This window comes from Podarcis melisellensis (genome assembly GCF_964234715.1).
Source record: "Podarcis melisellensis genome assembly, chromosome: 12".
Lineage (NCBI taxonomy): Eukaryota > Metazoa > Chordata > Lepidosauria > Squamata > Lacertidae > Podarcis > Podarcis melisellensis.
In genome coordinates this window covers 59232365-59252299 of record NC_138544.1, presented here as the reverse complement: position 1 = coordinate 59252299, position 19935 = coordinate 59232365, and the positions used below count along the sequence as shown (strand labels likewise).

The 19935-nt window shown below is 50.6% G+C and overlaps 1 protein-coding gene across 1 annotated transcript; it reads right to left on the bottom strand.

Moving 5' to 3' along the window:
* Positions 1-2871: 2871 nt before the first annotated feature.
* Positions 2872-13473, bottom strand: REPIN1 (replication initiator 1). The gene is made up of 4 exons (XM_081882801.1): positions 13206-13473; positions 11628-11754; positions 9912-10016; positions 2872-6507 (listed from the first exon to the last, which is right to left on the bottom strand). The coding sequence occupies exons 1-4, from the start codon at positions 13227-13229 to the stop codon at positions 5024-5026; spliced, it is 1740 nt and encodes a 579-aa protein (XP_081738927.1). The 5' UTR covers positions 13230-13473; the 3' UTR covers positions 2872-5023.
* Positions 13474-19935: the final 6462 nt, after the last annotated feature.

Here is a 19935-nt window from a genome sequence, read left to right as displayed (position 1 = left end):
CTCCGGTGCAATGATTGGCCGCGGCGCCTGCCAATCTAATCCCCGAGAGAGAAAAGACGCCGGCGCGCAGGGAACACGAAGCGGCGCCTGCGATTGGCTGCGGCGCACAGCCGGGCCGGCGCCATTGGAGAAAGGGAGGGCCAATAGGAAGGTGGCTGGTGCAGCTCGCTCCGCCCCCTCCTCCGCAGGTGAAGGCTTAACCCCTGCGCGTCCAGCGGAAAGTGAAACTGAATAGAAGGAGCAGAATCGCGAAAAGGTGTAAGATAGATAGATAGATAGATAGATAGATAGATAGATAGATAGATAGATGTTATTATGTTTAATAACTTTTAAAAAATAACTTTAAATATTATATTTAATAACTTTTAAAAATAGAATTGTGAAGTTGGGACCCCCAAGGGTCATCTAGTCCAACCCGCTGCAATGCTGGAATCGCAACTAAAGAATCCTTGACAACCTCTGTTTAGAAACCCCCACAATGCTGTCTGCACGCCTGCGTCCTTGAACCTTGTTGCCCCAGGTGTTGTGGGACTGAAATCCCCATCGTCCCCAGCCAGCATGACCAATGGTCAGAGCAGTGGGAGTTTGACTCCAACCACATCTGGGGACTCGAGGCTGGAGAGCAATGGAGTCTGCACTGGCTGGCAGCAGCTCTCCGGGGTCCCGGCAGGACTCTCTCCCAGGGACCGGACCTGGGACCTTCTGCCTCGCAAACAGATGCTCTCTGCCACTGAGCTAGGGCCCTTCTGGGCCAACGGGGCTGGACTCCCTTCCGTCAGACCTCCAAGAGTGAGGGGTCTGCATCCCAGGAAGCCCCCCACTCAAATCTTGCCTCTGCCATGAACTCAGACTCACAGGGCCTTGGGAGAGATCACCTTTTCTCAGCTTGCAGCTCCCGTCTGCTCAGGTGGGGCTAAGAGGGCATTCTGCATTCTCATTTTGTATTTTCCTGATGTGGACCGTCCTGGGATCTTCAGATGGAGGGCAGTAGACTAATTAAATAATTAAATAAATAACGATGATGGTAATAATTATGTCTGGATGGAGAACCCGCAAGCCCCAAAGTAGTCCAAACATTTCTGTTGAAGATATGTGGACTGGCACTGACATACACAACATCGGTGCTAAGTATTCTCACAATCAACCTCTGCGCTACGCAGCATTCTTTAGCAGGAAGGCAACTGTGGGCTTCGTAAGAACACTGGCATTAATGCGAAGGATAGTTATCATACAGTGGCACCTTGGTTCTCAAATGCATTGGGACTCAAACAACTTGGAACTCAAACACTGCAAACCCGGAAGTAAGTGTTCCAGTTTGTGAACTTTTTTTCGGAAGCCGAACGTGCTCCTTTTTGAAAGTTACGCTGAGGTCTGTTTGATTTTGCTATTTATTTTGCGGTTTTGTTTTTGCGGCTTTCTTGTTTTGTTTTTGTGACTGTGTGACACCCAGTTCAGCTACTGATTGATTGTGTGACTGCAGTACCGTGTTTATTGCTTTCATTTTATGAATTAATGGCAAAAATCATGTTAAATTGCTGTTTTAGGGGTAGTTTTTAAAATCAGGTTACCAGACGTCCCCGTTTCCCGGGGACAGTCCCCGGATTTACCAATCTGTCCCCTAGCAAAATCCATTGAAGTTGAGAAGTGTCCCCGGATTCATTGAAAAAAATCTTATTTTAAAAGTCTGGAACGGATTAATCCATTTTGCATTACTTTCTATGGGAAAGCGCACATTGGTTTTGGAACGCTTTGTTTTTGGAACAGACTTCCGGAACGGACTAAGTTTGAGAACCAAGGTACTGCTGTATTGGAAAGAAGGTTGCCTGTGCACAGACTTTTAGCACCACCGTACAGATAAACTTGACCCACGGGAGTGATCCAGGTTATTGGAAATCTGTATGAAGAATGCTGTGTAACATGGAAGCTCACATCCCCTAACTGCTGTATTTCCTCCTATTAAAACGAGGTCCTTCTGCCATTTCCATGGTGGGTTGCAGTCATTCCCGTTAATTCAGAGATGGGCAACCTACAGCCCTCCAGATGTTGCTGGACTCTACAACTCCCATCAGCTCCACAACATTTGACCACGTTGGAAGGAGCTTTTGAGAATTGCAATCCATTGCATCTGCAAGGCCCCCCGAGGTAATAATAATAATAAATCATTATTTCTACTCCGCCCATCTGGCTGGGTCTCCCCAGCCACTCTGGGTGGCTTCCAGCAAAGATTAAAATACATTAAAATGTCAGACATTAAAAACTTTCCTGAACAGGGCTGCCTTCAGATGTCTTCTAAAAGTCAGATAGTTGTTGTTCTCTTTGACATCTGGTGGGAGGGCGTTCCACAGGGCGGGTGCCACTACCAAGAAGGCCCTCTGCCTGGTTCCCTGTAACTTGGCTTCTTGCAGGGAGGGAACCGCCAGAAGGCCCTTGGTGCTGGATCTCATTGTCCGGGCAGAACGATGGGGGTGGAGACACTCCTTCAGGTATACAGGGCCAAGGCCATTTAGGGCTTGAAAGGTCAGTTCCAAAACTTTGAACTGTGCTCGGAAACGTACTGGGAGCCAATATAGGTCTTGCAGGATCGGTGTTATGTGGTCTTGGCAGCCACTCAGTCACCAATCTAGATGCCACATTCTGGATTAGTTGTAGTTTCTGGGTCACCTTCAAAGGTAGCCCCACATAGAGCACATTGCAGTAGTCCAGATGTTTGCTGGACTCCCAGCAGCTCCACAACATTTGACCACACTGGAAGGAGCTGATGGGAATTGCAGTCCATTGCATCTGCAAGGCCCCCCGAGGTGGTTTTAATTCAACAGGTTTTGGGAAGAAAGCGCGAGGCCACGTGGCCACAGTCGACACACTGCAAGGAGCTGTGTTTTTAAAATTAACATCTACCGCTTTATTTGTTTTAAAAGAGTATACAATAGGAAACCGCTTGGAAATGAAATTGGCTTGTGTCTAAAACAGGACACCTAGAAAGGGCAGTGTTACTACCTTGCATTATTTTCTTAAAGTTAGCCTTAGGAGTTTAGGATGTGGTCTCCTTGTCCACAAGTCTTGCACACACGCACACACACACGACCCAATCCCATAGCCTGCCCTGGGTATAAATAATGCCGAATTAAGCAAATAGATGCAGAGAAGCTTTTCCCCCTTGCTCCGTTTGCATGCGGTGCTGCAGAAGCCAAAGGTAAAAAGTTGAAGGAGGCTTTGAGGACAGAGGTAGGAGAATAGGATTGGAAGGCAGGTGAGAGGAACAGGTCACCATGCAAGACCGGCCAGCAGCTCCTCCTCCGCGTGGATTTTGAACTTCGTGCAGAGACGACTCACACATCTTCGGGTCGTGTCTCGCCAGCCATGAGGACTAGCCGGCTGCTTATTTTCTAAAAAATTAAGCTGCAATCCTAAAAGGGGGAAAAACAAACCAAAAGAATCTTGCCTGCTTCTGCGCGGAATTTCCCCCAAAGTCACGACAAGACAGGTCTGCTTCTAATTATTTTTAAAATCTATCATGCTGTGTCAGTTGTGGATGAGAGTCCTTTTCTCGCTCTCTCGCTCTCTGTCCACAGGCACATCCCTGCCCCAAATTCTGCCGTTCACGAAAACCGTCCGTCTGCAAAGAAGCAGCAAAGGTCCGGATTTTTTATTTTATTTTTAGAGCTCAGGCTGGCTTTTGTTGACTGCAGGGCCTCTGCAGTCCCTTGACTCTCGTAGTTGATCTGCGGAACTCCCTCCCTCAGGAGACAGCAAAGGTCACCAATCTAGATGGCTTTAAAAGGGGAATAGACAAATTATTGGAGGAGGAGGAGAGAGCCAGGATGGTTCTGCTGTACCACCACTGCTGAAGCCTCTCTCCCCAAGCATTTAGTGGCCATTGCTGCCGGAAACAGCAGGAGGGCTTCTTATGGACAGCGGAACCTCCATGCCCAGGGGCAGTCTATCTCTTCATAACCAGATACAGTGGTACCTCGGGTTAAGTACTTAATTTGTTCCGGAGGTCTGTTCTTAACCTGAAACTGTTCTTAACCTGAGGTACCGCTTTAGCTAATGGGGCCTCCTGCTGCCACTGTCCCGCCGGAGGACAATTTCTGTTCTCATCCTGAAGCAAAGTTCTTAACCCGATGTACTATTTCTGGGTTAGTGGAGTCTGTAACCTGAAGCGTCTGTAACCCGAGGTACCACTGTAATGGGGGACAACAATTAGAGGAAGTTGCTGCCCTCTGTTCCGCTTGTTGGTTACCCTTTAGGGCATCTGGTCAGTGGCTGTGAGAATGGGATTCTGCGCTAGATGGGCCATTGGCCTGATCCAGTACGCTTCTCTTATCTTCTAACGTTCTCAAGTCTTCCGCTCTCGATCTCAGTCTGCTCGCTGCCCCTGCTGGACACACCGAGCAAAGGAAGCCCTCCAATTCGAACTCAGCCCACGGGACCACAGAGCCGAGCGCCATCCCCTCCCCAGAGTCAGATCCATTTCAGTGGAGATATCGGGGACTGAGGCTGCAAATCCTGCGCCCCACCTCTGAACCGGGGACCCCTGCTCCCTTTTAAGCCACACGCTCCGTTCTCCATCAGAAAGAAGAGTGTGTCACCGAACATGTGCAGAGTAAATTTCCTTGGCAGCCTCTCCAGGACAGCAGGAAAGGCCTTAAGCATGGCGACTCTTTTTCCGGAAACAAAAGTCTGGGGTCCCTCCTGCCTTGTTTGATTTCTCAGGACGGGCAAAGTTTGCCAAAGCAAAATTCTGAGGTTAAAGCAGGGCAGGGGCAGCGAGAGGAGAGGACCTCTTTCCGGTGAGAAATCTGCAGACTCCCCAAGGGATGGAAAGGCACAGAAGCCTTTGCCCAGTTCACGCGGCCGCAGGGAAACGTGGTTGCGCCGTAGATCTGGAGTGTTGGGACACCCCAGGGGTCACCCAGCCCAACCCCGCTGCAATGCAGGAACGATTCCCAGGCAGGCAGGCAGGGAGGGCGGAGGGCCAAGAGGCAGCGGCCAGCCCAACTATGGAGGAACAGGCCCAAGAGGCCTAGTTTGGCGGAGGCGGTGGGGGCGGCTGGATCTGCCTCACCACATACCCCTGTCGGAGGCTGACACCTGTCTCTCCGGGGGCGGCCACGTTCCTGTGGCTCCTCTGGTGGGCGCGCATGTTGGAGCCCTGGCTGAAGACCCTGGGGCAGAGCGGGCAGGCGTAGGGCTTCTCCCCCGTGTGCAGGCGCTCGTGAGACACCAGGTTGGACTTCTGCGAGAAGCGCTTGGGGCAGCGGCTGCAGGCGTAGGGCTTCTCGCCCGTGTGGATGCGGATGTGCGCCACCAGGTAGGGCTTGCAGCGGAACTGCTTGGCGCAGACCGGACACACAAAGGGGCGCTCGGCCATTGCTGCGGGAGGCGGTGGCAGCACGCTGGGCAGGGGCGGCAGAGGGGTGTCGCCCTGCGCACAGGCCAGGCGGGCATCGGTCGGCACCAGCGGCACTGGTGGCTGTGGCAGGGGCCGGCGGAAGGCGTCCAGCCCGAGGGCGTCCGCCGCGGTGCGCGGGTTCTGGAAGGCGTCTCCCTCGAAGGCATCCAGCGGGTGGCTGGGCGGCAGGGGCTCCCTGGTGTGGATCTTCTGGTGGGAGATGAGGTTGGGCTTGTGGCGGAAGCTCTTGCCGCACTGGGCGCACACGTAGGGCTTCTCGCCGGTGTGGATATGCTGGTGCGACGCCAGGTAGGCCTTGCTGCCGAAGGACTTGCCGCACTCCTGGCACTGGTAGCGGCGCTCGCCCGTGTGCACCTGCCGGTGCGCCAGCAGGTTGGGCTTGTGGCGGAAGCTCTTGCCGCACTGGGCGCAGGCGTAAGGGCGGTCGCCCGACAGCTGCGCCAGGGCTCCCGCTTTGGGCACAGAGCCGGCAATGCCCTCGGCCGCCATGTGCGCCATCTGATGCGTCACCAGCTCCTCCCAGCCATGGAAGCTCCAGCCGCACTGGTCACAGATGAACTCCCCATTGCTGGGCAGGCCGGGCGCCTGGTGGCCGGGCAAGGGCTGGGGGCCGTAGCCCAGCGACCAGGGGTTGAAGCCATGTGTCAGAGGAGACTGCTGGTGCAGAGCCATCTCTGGCCAGAAGGGCAGGGTGCCCTCGCCCTGGCTGCAAGGGAAAGGGCTGGGGCTGGCACCCGGCTGGCCTTCCTGGGGCACGGCGAGCTCCGGCGCCTGGGGGGCTCTTCCTGCACTCTGGGGGCCCGGCCGGGGCCACTTGCGGATGTGCAGGCGCCGGTGGGCGGTCAGCGCCAGGCGGCCCAGGAAACGGCGCTGGCACTTGGGGCACTTGAAAGGCTTCTCCCGCTTGGGGGTCTTCGACCGGTCTGCAGGGGCCCGGCCGGCCCCCGAGGGGCCCCGCGTGGCCTGCGACGCCCCTCTCTTGGGGCCCTTCTTGGCGGACCGAGGGCGGGGGGTCTTTGCCAAGTCTGGACCGGGTCCCTTGGAGGCCACTGGGGTGTCCGGCGCCTTTTGGGGCTGCGTCTCGATCACGTCAGCTACAGGAAGGAAACAGGAGAGAGGGGAAATATGGGCATTAATCTGGACACCTCCAAAGAGGACACTTACATCGTTCCATCGCCTGGTCTTCTCTAAAAGCAGAAGGCACACCCTCCAAGGGCCCCTATTTTCCAGGGACATTCCTGAGTTTCAAATTTGATGCCAGAATGTCCCGCTTTGTCTTAAAAGGTAAAGGGGTAAAGGGACCCCTGACCGTTAGGTACAGTTGTGGACGACTCTGGGGTTGCGGAGCTCATCTCACTTTATTGGCTGAGGGAGCCGGCGTACAGCTTCCGGGTCATGTGGCCAGCAGGACTAAGCCGCTTCTGGCGAACCAGAGCAGCGCACGGAAACGCCGTTTACCTTCCCGCCAGAGCGGTACCTATTTATCTACTTGCACTTCGTGCTTTCAAACTGCTAGGTTGGCAGGAGCAGGGACCAAGCAACGGGAGCTCACCCCGTCGCGGGGATTCGAACCGCCGACCTTCTGATCGGCAAGCCCAATAGGCTCTGTGGTTTATGCCTTATTAAATCCAAAACTATAATTCAGAAACAATGGGAATGCTTAAATGAATATTTATACAAGCAGGGCTCAAATACAAAAGTTTGGTTGTGCTTAGAATAACCTTGTGAAAAATATAGAGAACATAAAGATTTGACTAATTATGAAAGAACCCAAGGATGGGAAATGATTCAAGAACAGATGCAAAGGCAAGCAAGATAACTAAGAGATGTGCGGTGAATGCGGTGGAAGTCTTTTATAATATTTTAACTAGGATTTATATATTGTAATGTTTGAAGCATGAATTTGGTAATATTATTGATTATGAAAAGGTTTTTTTCTTTTCCTTTGTCTTTTTTTTTTTAGTTTGTATTTTGGAAAACATGTATATAAATGTGCTTACAGTGTTATGTATTATTCTTTGTTTCTCTTTCTTTTTCTTTTCTTGTAAAATTCAATTAATTTTTTTTAAAAAGAGGCTCTGCAGTTTAGACCACAGCGCCGGACGTCCCTATTTTCATTGGAGAAATGTTGGAGGGTATGGAGTTATCCGACCCCCGAGCCAAGGAGATAAGGAAGTATACAGCTTTTAGAAGACATTTAAGGCAGCCCCGTATAGGGAAGTTTTTAAATGTTTAATGCATTATTATTATTTTTTATATGTTGGAAGGCGCCCAGAGTGGCTGATGGGTGGGGTACAAATAATGAAATTGTTGTTGTTGTTGAGTAGGACATCCCTACGTTGAGTAGGAATGTTGGAGGGGATGAGAAGGGGAGCTCTTTACGTGGATCAGGCCCAAGGGGATCCATGCCCTGGAAGCCACAGGGGGTTTGGCATGGGTGTGGCTAGGATTTTTGTTATAATAATAATAATAATAATAATTAATAATAATTTATTATCCATACCCCGCCCATCTGGCTGAGTTTCCCCAGCCACTCTGGGCGGCTCCTGACAGAATGAAAAGCACATTAAAACCTAAAACATTAAAAACTTCCCTAAACAGGGCTGACTTCAGATGTCTTCCAAAAGTCAGATAGTTGTTTATTTCCTTGACATCTGATGGGAGGGCGGGCAGGCCCTCAGCCTGGTCAGGGGGACAGAACCTCAGTTTGCTATGTATTTTTATTGATTGGGGGTGGCAGCTGCCCCTCCCTGCCCCTGGGCTACGCCCATGGGGAGCGGTGCAGCAATAAAACTGCCAGCACATTTGCAAAGCTAAGCAGGCTCTGGCCTGGTTTCAAATTGGATGGGAACCCATGTGCTGAGTTTGCTGCTTTGCAGGACTAGAGAACCCTCAGTCTCTCTTCCAGATCGACAGTTCTATTATTCTATGAGGTGCTCAAGACAGATAAAATAAAGTCCTCCTTCACACAGCACAGCTTTAATCTGCGGAACTCACTGCTACAGGATGCAGGGATGGCCACCAAGCCTGGTGGCTTTAAAAGTGGGTGAGACAAATTCATGGAGGACAATAAAGCCATTGATGGCTCTTAGCCAGGACAGCTCTGCTCTGCCTCCGCATCTGGAGAGAGCGGCTCCTGGGTTCGAATCCTGCTGGTTCCCCACAGGCATCTGGTTGTCCACTCTGAGAACAGGGGGCTGGACTAGGTGGGCCATTGGCTCGATCCTGCAGGCGCCTCTTATGTCCTTAAACTCACAAACCGGACCTGAGCGGAACAGCAACGCCCTCCCCACTTGTGAATCGCAGCCACCATTATTCAGGAAGCAACATTTGGCCCCTGGGGCTACTAGGAGACATCGATCGCCCTCTCCCCCATGAATTAATCCCACCCTCTTTTTTAAAACCACCCAAGGGGGTGCCATCATTACATCTTGTGGGGAGTGAATTTTAAGTTTTAGCTACGCGCTGAGTGTAGAAAAAAAGTCCTTTCTTTTGATTTGCCCTGAATCTTGCAGCATTCCGCTTGCACTGCCTGTCCCAAGCGTTGCTACGACTGCAGAGTAACTCTCCTCTGTCCCCTTTATTCATGCTGTGCATAAGGTTATACACCTCTCTCAGGTTTAGGGCCGGTGCTTTCTTTAGGGCAGGCACCCCCAAACTCGGCCCTCCAGGTGTTTTGGGACTACAACTCCCATCACCCCTAGCTAACGGGACCAGTGGTCAGGGATGATGGGAGTTGTAGTCCCAAAACATCTGGACTGACTGGAAGAGTCCGCGACCAGAAGGAGGAGGAGTACCAGGAAGAATGGAAGAAATTTAAAGACTATATTTAGCCAAATATGTCAAGATAACTTAATTGGAAAAGCTTGCAAATACTAGATAGGCTTAGGATTTAAGTATGTAAGGATAGGATTTAAGATGTTTAAAGCTAAATTAGAAAGAATGAAAGAAAGAAGTTAAGTGATTAAGTTAATTTTTTGAGAAATTTGATTTTGGAAAACTGTTAAAATAATACATAATGAAATTCAACCAAGGAGATTTGAGGAAGTCACTTAATAAAGTTACCAAGATTCAAACAGGATGTGTGTTTGTGTGTTTTAAAATTTTTGGAAAATTAATAAAACATTTTGAGAAAAACAAAACAGCTGGAGGGCCGAGTTTTGCAATGCCTGCTTTAGGGCAACTGGGCAGCTGCAGATTAACTTTCGTTGTGCAGTTTTATGCAGATTAACTTTCATTATATCTTACAAATTCCCGATAATGCATATCAGGCTCGTGCTCTACTCCCTGAGCTGCAATGGGGCAGCCTGCCCTGATTCCTTGCTAGACCCCCCCCCCCGCCCCACTCTTAAAATCATCCTTCTTAGAATTCTTAGTGCTGCGGAGCTGGAAGGGACCCCGAGGGTCATCTAGTCCAACCCCCTGGAATGCAAAATTAATTTTGCCTGACATGGGGCTTGAACCCACGACCCTGAGATCAGGAGTCCCGTGCTCTTACCTGGGGAGTCGGCGTTTCCCGCAGAGGGTGGGGGGTCTGCAGCAGGGTGGGGCGCCTCTCCCCGCGCCAGCCGGGAGAGCAGTTCAGGGATAGAGAGCAGGCATTCTGCAAAGGACAGAAGCAGAGGCAGGGGGTTAGTTGGGGGGGTAGAAGAACCTAAAAGAGCCCCCCCTCCACAATGGCCCAGCAGGACCTGAGGGCAGCAATGTTCTCCAACTGCTGTTCCCCCATTATCTGGTTATTCAGGGGTAGACTGCTCCTGGGTATTGAGGTTCTGCTATCGTAATAAGACCTCCATTAGAAGACCCCTCCTGGATCAGGGCCTCCCACAAACCCTCCAGCCAGATGGGAGCACGAGAGCAATTCTCCCCTCCTGGGGTTTCCCACCAGCTAGAATTTGGAAGCATCTCTGTCTCCTGCTGTGAAGGAAGAGCGCAGCCATCCTGGCTGGTATAGAATAATAATTTATTATTTATACCCTGCCCATCTGGCTGAGTCTCCCCAGCCACTCTGGGCGGCTTCCAACTGAATATTAAAAACAATTCAGCATTAAATATTAAAAACTTCCCTAAACAGGGCTGCCTTCAGATGTCTTTTAAAGAGAAGATAGCTGCTTATTTCCTTCATATCTGGAGGGAGGGCGTTCCACAGGGCGGGCACCACTACCGAGAAGGCCCTCTGCCTGGTTCCCTATAGCTTTGCTTCTCGCAGTGAGGGAACTGCCAGAAGGCCCTCAGTGTCCCGGCAGAATGATGGGGGTGGAGACACTCCTTCAGGTATACTGGACCGAGGCCGTTTAGGGCTTGAAAGGTCAGCACCAACCCTTTGAATTGTGCTTGGAAACGTACTGGGAGCCAATGCAGATCTCTCAGAACCGGTGTTATGTGGTCCCGGCAGCCACTCCATCGCCCGCTCCTCCTCCATGAATTTGCCTAATCCCCTTTTCAAGCCATCTAGCTTGGTGGCCATCCCTGTGGCAGGGAGTTCCATAGTTTAACTCTGTGCTGTGTGAAGAAGGGCTTCGAAAACCTCTCCTGAATCTCCCAACCTTCAGCTCCCTTGGATGCCCCGGAGTTCTGGCTTTAGGAGAGAGGAGGAAAAACTTCACCCCTCTTCTATCGCGTCGGCTTTTCCTCACCTTTTCCCTAAACTAGAAAGTCAGGCCCCTTGGCCCATCTAGCACAGTATTGTCTGCACTGGCTTGCAGCTGCTCCTCTGGTCTTTCAGGCAAGGAGCCTTCTCAGCCCTAACTGGGGAGAGGATGGAAGCTGGGACCTTCTGAGCTGCAGCCCTTCCTCTTGAAATGAGCAAGGTTCTAGTCCTCATGTCTCTGAACCCCCAAGCTCTGCCTAAAAACCTCCAACGAAGGAGAGCCGGCTGCCCCTCCCTGGGAGTCTGTCCCCCCGTCGAACAGCTCTCTCTGTCCGGATGTCATAGAATTGGAAGGGACCTCAGGGGTCATCTAGTCCAACCCCCTTTCAAAGCAGGAACTGCCACGTCTAAGGTTGGTAGTTTGCGCCCGGCTGTGGGCAGGACTCCTGCACTGTATTGGGTTGGACTAGATGACACTGAGGGTCCCTTCCAACTCTGCAATTCTGTGATTCTATCTCTGGCATTTTCCCTTTTGGACCATTTGAACCCTCTCTCTCTCTCTCTCTCTGGCCAGCTCTCCCCCCCCCCCCCATAAAAAAACCCCAGTATATACGTCGACTTTACCCAGCGAGGAGACCAGCTCGTAATTCTCTGCCATTACGTCTTGGTATAGCTCCTTCTGCCATTCTGCCAGCTGTGCCCACTCCTCGCGCGAGAAATAGACCACCACGTCCTCAAAGGCCACGGGCACCTGCAACGAGGAGAAGCCCCCTCTCTCAGCACCGCAGAATCCAACCCCGTTTCGGGAAGACCGCCGCCGCCACCGAATCCTGTCCTGGAGGAAGGACTGCGTATTCGGGGGGCCGCAGAGGCCACCGGTTGCGGCCCTTTCTCGCCCCAGGACAGCCTGCCTGCGGACCGGGTTTCCTAGCCCTGCCTGGGGACGGGGTCTGGGGCGTTCTGCATGCAGGGCAACTGTCCTGCCACAGAGCCGCTTCTCCTGCACGGAGCCAGGCCCTGGGGGCATCGTCTAAGCTCAGCACTGCCTCTCTCCCCCTTTTTTGGGGGGGCGTTTTGGGCCAGGGGGTGGGCATTTCCAGTCCTACCTGGCGATGCCATCGGGGAGGGAGCCTTCTGCATAGAAAGCGTAGCTTTGCCACAAAGTCCGTCCCCGTCACCCCGGCAGCTGTGTGGCCCGCAAGTGGCCCGCCGGGACCTCCTTGACCTTGTGGACAAACAAAAGGTGTCTGTGGTGGCTGCAGGGCGGGGGGGGGGGGGCACACCTGTCACAGGGCCCAGCGAGGGGAGGGGGCTTCGAAAGCCTTTCCCAATATTTCTCTGCCTTTTTCCCCTCTGGTGGTGGCCCTTTCTCAGACCATCAACAACAATATTCGAGCAGAACCTGCACTGGGCCTTGGGGGATTAACTCTGACCTTGGGGGGGGTAGTTTCTGATATTTTGGGGGAGAAATATGCCAGGAAGACCCCTCTGCCTCTTCTCCCCAGCTCCCTCCTCTGCCCTGGCCTGCCTGCAGGTTACGCCACCGTCAAGCACCCGATTCCTTCGAAGATGGTGGCGTGGGTCGATGGGGGGGGGGGTTATCTTTACCCAGAAGGGAAATGAAATCCGTGGTTTCGGGGTGCAGCCCCCCAGCCTGGAACGGTGGGAGTGCGAAAGAAGGGGGTCTCCGCTTCTGAACGGCCCCCTTGGGTCTCATTTCACCCCAACGCAGATCCATCCCATCACCCGTGAAGTTTGACGGGAAGATCGGGGTCCCGGGGGGGCTGCATTTGCGCCCCTCTCCGGAGCACCCTAAATCGGGGACCGAGCAGCGCAGCTCGGGGGTCATTTTCAGCTCTGCTCCCGGTGCCAAAAGCGCATTGAGGCGGGGGGGTGTTTCCTCCGTAGGAAAAGCAGGAAGTCTGGGGGGTGGGGGTCCCCCCCTCGCGTGCCTTTTAGGAAACCCCAAAGCAGCCTTTAAGAGCTGCGGGTGGGGGGCTGGCAGCGGCTCAAGACGCACGGAGAGGGGGGCCCCTTTCCTTTCGCTGTAATTTGATATTCTCCCTGCAGGAGGAGACGCATTCGGATCCTGCCCCCCCCCGCCACCCCCGAGCCCCTTTTGCAGGAGGGTCCTTGTTGTGAGGTTGGGGGGGGGGGAGATCAGCCCCCCCCCCCAGATGCTGAGGTCTCTCCAGGGCCTACCTGCGCCAGGCTCTCTCCGGCCATCCTCCGGAGCTTCCTTTGCAGCCTCCGGGGCAGGAGGGGGGCGCCTTCTCCCCCTTCCTCCCCCTCCAAAGCCCCCCAGCTGTCAGGGAGGAGGGCGGGGCGGGGGGCGCGGAGAGGCCAGCTGCGGTGCGCGCCCCGGTCCGGCTCTGCCCTCCGCCTGTCAGCTTTGCCGGCTGCTCTTTTGTTAGCCTTTGAAGATTTACGCTCCGGCGCTGCACGCTGGGAAGTGTAGTTCCTCCGCCCGCAGGAGAGGGCAGCCTCGCCTGCAAGAGCGGGGGGGGGTGGCGGGGGGGGGATCCCAGGGATGGGGAGCCGGCGCGGACTCCCCAGAGGCGCGCCTGCGCCCGGGCGCAAGGAAAACCTTCTCCGCTTCGTGCGCAAAGGAAAGCCTTCTCCGCCTCCGCTTCTTCGAATTGCTCAGCGCAGCCAGATGCAGAGAGAGAAAACTTTATTCGCATTAGCCAATGGCCACAGCAACAGTAAAACATCACAGTATATGCAGAGAAGGAAATAAGAGCACAATTCAAAGTCCTGAATCAGCCGCCAGTTAGTGGCCCTTATTCTGCTTGCCCCTGCCAGGAACCTGGCAACCTTTGAGCGCCCTGGGATGGTTACTACGAGTGGGGTGATGATCTCGTTCCTCAGGTCTTTGTAGAGAGTACAGGGGAAATATTGTGATTTAGTGGAATGTTAAGAAGGATGCTTGGTTATAAATAATTGGCCATCACTAAAATAGATCAGAATTTGGTAATAAGAGAGATTAAGAGAAACAAAATTTGTAGGAGAATTTTTTTTTGTATTGTATTTTAATAAGCGGTTATAAATTTGGAAATAAGATGATAATTTGCTTGACAAAAATTTATTAATGATGCAAGTGGGAGCGGGAGACGTGAGGAAGTCTAAGGATGTTATGAAATTCTGTAAAAACAAAGCAACACTGTTTATTATTATTGTATTTCTTTTATAAAAATTCCAATAAATATCTATTAAAAAAAAGAGAGAGTACAGGGGTACCTCGGGTTACATATGCTTCAGGTTACAGATGCTTCATGTTACAGACTCCGCTAACCCAGAAATAGTACCTCAGGTTAAGACCTTTGCTTCAGGACGGGAACAGAAATCGTGCTCCTGCGGCACGGCAGCAGCAGGAGGCCCCATTAGCTAAAGTGGTGCTTCAGGTTAAGAATAGTTTCAGGTTAAGAACAGACCTCCGGAACGAATTAAGTACTTAACCCGAGGTACCACTGTATAGGGAAGGTGTTTTTTAAAATAATAATAATAATAATAATAATAATAATAATAATAATAATAATAATATATTTATACCCTGCCCTTCCTGGTTCAAAAACTGGGCTCACAACAAATTTAAAACACTTAATTGTAATACAACATAGAAGCAGCATAAAATACAGTATAAAAACACAAATAACAATAAAATCCAAAGTTCAGAAATCAGTTTAGGGGAAATCCATCTAATAAGCATTAGATGATCCCCAGGACTAGCTGGCTGAATTGGTCCTACTTGGTCCAGCAAGGAGGCCAGGGGAGAATTAGCTGTGGGGTCTCGGAGAGGGTGATCTTCATAAAAGGGGAGGGGGGGGAGGGAAGGGAAATAAAAGATCAGGCTGAATTCAAATTAAAGGCCAGGCAGAATAGCTCTGTCTTACAGGCCCTGCGGAAGGAGGCTAAATCCTGCAGGGCCCTAGTCTCATGGGACAGAGCATCCCACCAGGTCGGAGCCATCACTGAGAAGGCCCTGGCCCTGGTGGAGGATAGTCTGACTTCCTTAGGGCCCGGGACCTCTAAACTATGGTTATTCATGGACCTTAAGGTCCTCTGCGGGGCAGATCAGGAGAGGCGGTCCCATATACAGTATTACAGTATACGCAGAAAAGGAAATTTGATATAAAAGCACAATTAAAAGTCCTGAATCAGCTGTCAGTTAGTGGCCCTTATTCTGCTTGCCCCTGCTATGAACATAGCAACCTTTGCTGTTATCTGTTCATTTTGATCTGATAGAAGAACGGACATTGCAGCAGTGGCTGAGGCCCCTGGGATGGTTAGTACGAGTGGGGTGATGATCTCGTTCCTCAGGTCTTTGTAGAGAGCGCAAGACAGGAGGACGTGGGCCGCTGTTTCGGTGCTACCGTCTCCACAGGGGCAAAGACGTTTCTCAGGTGGCATCTTTTGGAATTGACCCTTGAGTACCACAAGAGTACCAGTCTTGCAAGTGTAAAAGCACGTCTGTATTTTGGGATAATAAGTGTGTGCAGATACGGGGCCAGAAAATCAAAACAGAGAGGTGGAAACTGAACATACCAAGGGTAGAATTTCCTTTTAGTGGCCAGGTTGTTCTGATGCTCGATATCTGTTAGATGTTGGCCAGTTAGACTTTAGCGGGGCCCATAGTGAGTAGGTGTTGTGGGGATAGGACACAAAAGTGAAGTTTTTGATAGACGGTTTTAAGCCAGGCACTTTTATGGGAGTCCTGAAGTACTAGGGATAGTAAACTGGGGGGATTTGAGTTCAGGCATAGCCAGAAGATGCAGAGAACTCTCACAGCATTTGCTGCTCTTGTCGACGGCTTAGCACCAAAAACTTAGGAGGAGCCTCTTGGATCAGGCCAGCAACGGCCCATATATCTGCCCATAGTTGGAAATCCACAATCAGGATTCGAACCCAAGAGCAGCTCTCTTGGGTTTCCTGCAGCTGGTCTTCAGAATCATCGCTGCCTCTGACTGGGGAGTCACAGCACAGCCACCCTGGCTTTAGAAGCCATCAACACCCCTCTCCTCCTCCAGGAATTTCAGACCCTCCAAGTGTCCCTATCTTCCAGGGACAATCCTGGAGTTGCAGCCGTCCCGGTTTCTGATTTGATCCTGGAATCTCCCGTTTTTTCCTTAGGACATCCCTATGTTGGAGGGTATGGAGTTATCCAACCCCCGAGCCGTCTGAAGGCAATCCTGTATAGGGAAGGTTTATAATAATAATAATAATAATAATAATAATAATAATAATAATAAAAATAAAAATAAAAATAAAAATAATAATAAAAAATTTATTTATACCCCACCCTTCCCGCTTCAAAAACCAGGCTGAGGGCCGCTAACAACAAATTTAAAACACTTAATTGTAAAAGCAGCATAAAATACAGTATAAAAACATGAATAACAATAAAATTCCAAGTTCAGTAATCAATTTGGGGGAAATCCATCTAACATGTGTTAGATAATCCCCAGGGCTAGCTGGCTGAATCAGTCCTACTTGGGCCAGCGAGGAGGCCAGGGGAGAATTAGCTGTGGGGTCTCAGAGCGGGGAATCTTCATAAAAGGGGAAGGAGAGGGAAGAGAAGGGAAATAAAAGATCAAATTAAAGGCCAGGCGGAATAGCTCTGTCTTACAGGCCCAACGGAAGGAGGTTAAATCCTGCAGGGCCCTGTTCTCCTGGGACAGAGCATTCCACCAGGTCGGAGCCATCACTGAGAAGGCCCTGGCCCTGGAGGAGGATAGTCTGACTTCCTTAGGGCCTGGGACCTCTAAACTATGGTTATGGTTATTTTAAAATGTTTAATGATTTATTGTGTTTTTATATATGTTGGAAGCTGCCCAGAATGGCTGGGGCAACCCAGTAAGATGTGTGGGGTATAAATAGTTGCTGCTCTGAGAAATAGGTGGAGGATGGGCAAGGAAGTGGCAACACAATTGAGGATTACATTATGCATGGCATAAAGTGGGTAGTTTTTCACCCTCCCTCATAATGTGGGAACTTGAGTCCAATGAAGCTGAGGGTTAGAAGAGTCAGGACAGGTAAAAGTTATTCATGCAGCACATAAACCATAAACAGCACAGTCATGTAGAAAGGTTGAAGCTTACTGGGAAACGATATACCATATAAGGAATTGAAAAGGATGTTTAAAATAACTTTTGTTTAACCCCCCCCCCCCAAAAAAAAACAGCAGCTTTTCTTTTGGAAATTGTAGGGAGAGAACTACCTAAATTTGTATATAAATTTATTTCTCTATGCTACTACAGCGGCAAGAATGTTGCTGGAAAGAAGCAAAACTCCCAGCAAAGGAAGAATGGATACAAAAACGTGTGGAATATGCAGAAATGGTGAAACTCACCGGAAGAATAAGAAGTCAAGAAAACAAACTTTTTTTATAAAAGAATGGGAATGGTTTATTGAATATTTACAGATAAATTGTAAACAGAAAAAAAAAACACCAGCAGGATTATTGTTAACAACCTGCAGTTTTACAAGAGTATATATTTAAAGTGGATGAATAAATGAGCAAATTAAGTTGATTTGGATATGCAGAAGGTATTAAAAATAAATTTAAGGAGCCACAGAAAGGGGAAAGGAAGTCAAGTTTTGAAATGTTAAGGTGATTGTAAATTTGATGAAATGTATTAATCTGAAAAGTATAATTTTTTTATTTAAAAAAACCTGTAAACAGTGTTTCTGTGTGCTCTGATTTCCGTCACGGTGTCCCGTTGCACCAGAAGGAGTTTAGTTCTGCTGGCCACATGAACCGGAAAGCTGTCTGCGGACAAACGCCGGCTCCCTCGGCCTGAAAGCGAGATGAGCGCCACAACCCCATAGTCGCCTTTGACTGGACTTAACTGTCCAGGGGTCATTTACCTTACTACCTAAACTGTGGAACTCCCTCCCACAAGAGACAATGAGGCCAACCAAGATGGCTTTAAAAATGAAGAGAAATTCCTGGAGGAGAGGGCTATTGATGGCTCCTAGCCACAAGGGCTATGCGCTGCCTCCAGAAAAATGCTGGATTAGATGGGTATTTGGCCTTATCCAGCCGAAGTTCAAATCCCACATCAGAAGCCATAAATCACCAGGCCATAAATGCAGAGTGAAGCTGCCCCATGTAGCAGCCAGCCTTGGGGGGAAAGCGTTGAAACACACCTTATTCACTTTATGAAATGGATCGCTACACACATGGAGACACAGGAAGCATCGCTCCCATTTTAAAGCTTTTCACCCTGTGGGAAGGATGCTTCAAATCAACGTTCAAGGGCTATTCTGATTCCCACACAGAGATTAAATCTCAGTGGGCGGAAAGGAAACGCGACTTTCCTCTCGGTGGGCAGCCACTGAAAAGCTCCATCAGCCAAGCCAGCAGCAACACACCTCTCCGAAATGTAATCCGGGAAACCACCTCGGAAAGAGCAGATCCAAAGGAAATTATTTATTATTATTATTAAATCCAGGGCTCAGGAACTCCCAGGACTTTTCCGAGCTCGTCCACCCAGATTCCTGGACTTGCATCTCTTGACATTTTCTTCCCAAGATGGGGCAGCCGCCTACGTCCATGAAGTCCCCATTCCCTGTCTAGGTAGAATGTCCCATCTTCTTTCCAGGAGAGAGGCAATGTTGCCTAGTGGTTCAAGGGCCAGGCTAGGACCAGGGAGAGACCATGGTTCAAATCCCCAGTTGGGGATGAAGGTCGCAGAATGTGGACTCAGGCCGTTCACCGACTCCCAGCCTAACTTACCTTGCAAGGTTTGTTGTTAAAGGGATTCAAGGAGCAGGTGGGGTGTGAATGCAGTAAAATATTTCCTGGGAGACCCTCGTCTCCTATCAGAGCATTTGAGGCATGCAGATTACCCAGGCACTGCCATACTTTGAGGGAGGTTGAACCTCGGTGTTCCTCAAAGCTCTTGGAGAACGGGCCACCCTAGCCTAAAAATCAGTGGCATCTTCTTTTTATGTTACACCAAATAGCAAATAAGATTTTTTTCTGCTGCTCCAGGCGGGAAAACCCAAATCGATGGATTTGAGGAAAGGGAATTCTGACTGAACCTTAGGAAGCTTTCTGACATCACGAGCTGTTTGACAGTGGAAAGGACCCCCTCGGAAGGTGGTGGACTCTCCTTCGTTAGGTGTTTTTAAAGTAAGAGGTTGGATGATAATAATTTATTACTTATACCCCACCCATCTGGCTAGGTTTCCCCAGCCACTCTGCATGGCTCCCAACAAAATATTAAAAGCACAGTAAAACATCAAATATTAAAAGGAGAGGGCTGCCTTCAGATGTCTTTTAAAAGTCACGATAGTTTTTATTTCCTTGACATCTGATGGGAGGGCGTTCCACAGGGTGGGCGCCACTACTGAGAAGGCCCTCTGCCTGGTTCCCTGTAGCTTCACTTCTCACAGGGAGGGAATTGCCAGAAGCCCCTCGGCGCTGGACCTCAGTGTCCGGGCTGAATGATGGGGATGGAGACACTCCTTCAGGTGTACAGGACCAAGGCCGTTTAGGGCTTTAAAGGTCAACACCAACACTTTGAATTGTGCTTGGAAACGTACTGGGAGCCAATGAAGATCTTTCAGGACTGGTGTTATGTGGTCTCAGTGGCCGCTCCCAGTCCCCAGTCTAGCTGCCGCTTTCTGGATTAGTTGTAGTTTCCAGGTCACCTTCAAAGGTAGCCCCACATAGAGTGCATTGCAGTAGTCCAAGCGGGAGATAACTAGAGCATGCCCCACTCTGGCAAGACATTCCGCAGGCAAGGAGCGTCTCATCCTGCGTACCAGATAGAGCTAGTAAACAGCTGCCCTGGACACAGAACTGACCTGCGCCTCCATGGACAGCAGTGAGTCCAAAATGACTCCCAGGCTGCACACCTGGTCCTTCGGGACACAGTTCCATCTTCAGGGATTCTTGAGCTGCGATTCCTGCACTGCAGGGGGT

What these genes read in the sequence shown, in the direction of transcription:
- REPIN1 (XM_081882801.1), bottom strand. Translation starts at nt 13,229, where the DNA reads ATGGCCGGAGAGAGCCTGGCGCAG. An exon ending in CGAGCTGGTCTCCTCGCTGG is followed by an intron (nt 10,017 to 11,627) that starts GTAAAGTCGACG and finishes TGTCCTTTGCAG; the next exon opens with AATGCCTGCTCTCTATCCCT. An exon ending in GGGAAACGCCGACTCCCCAG is followed by an intron (nt 6,508 to 9,911) that starts GTAAGAGCACGG and finishes TCCTTCCTGTAG; the next exon opens with CTGACGTGATCGAGACGCAG.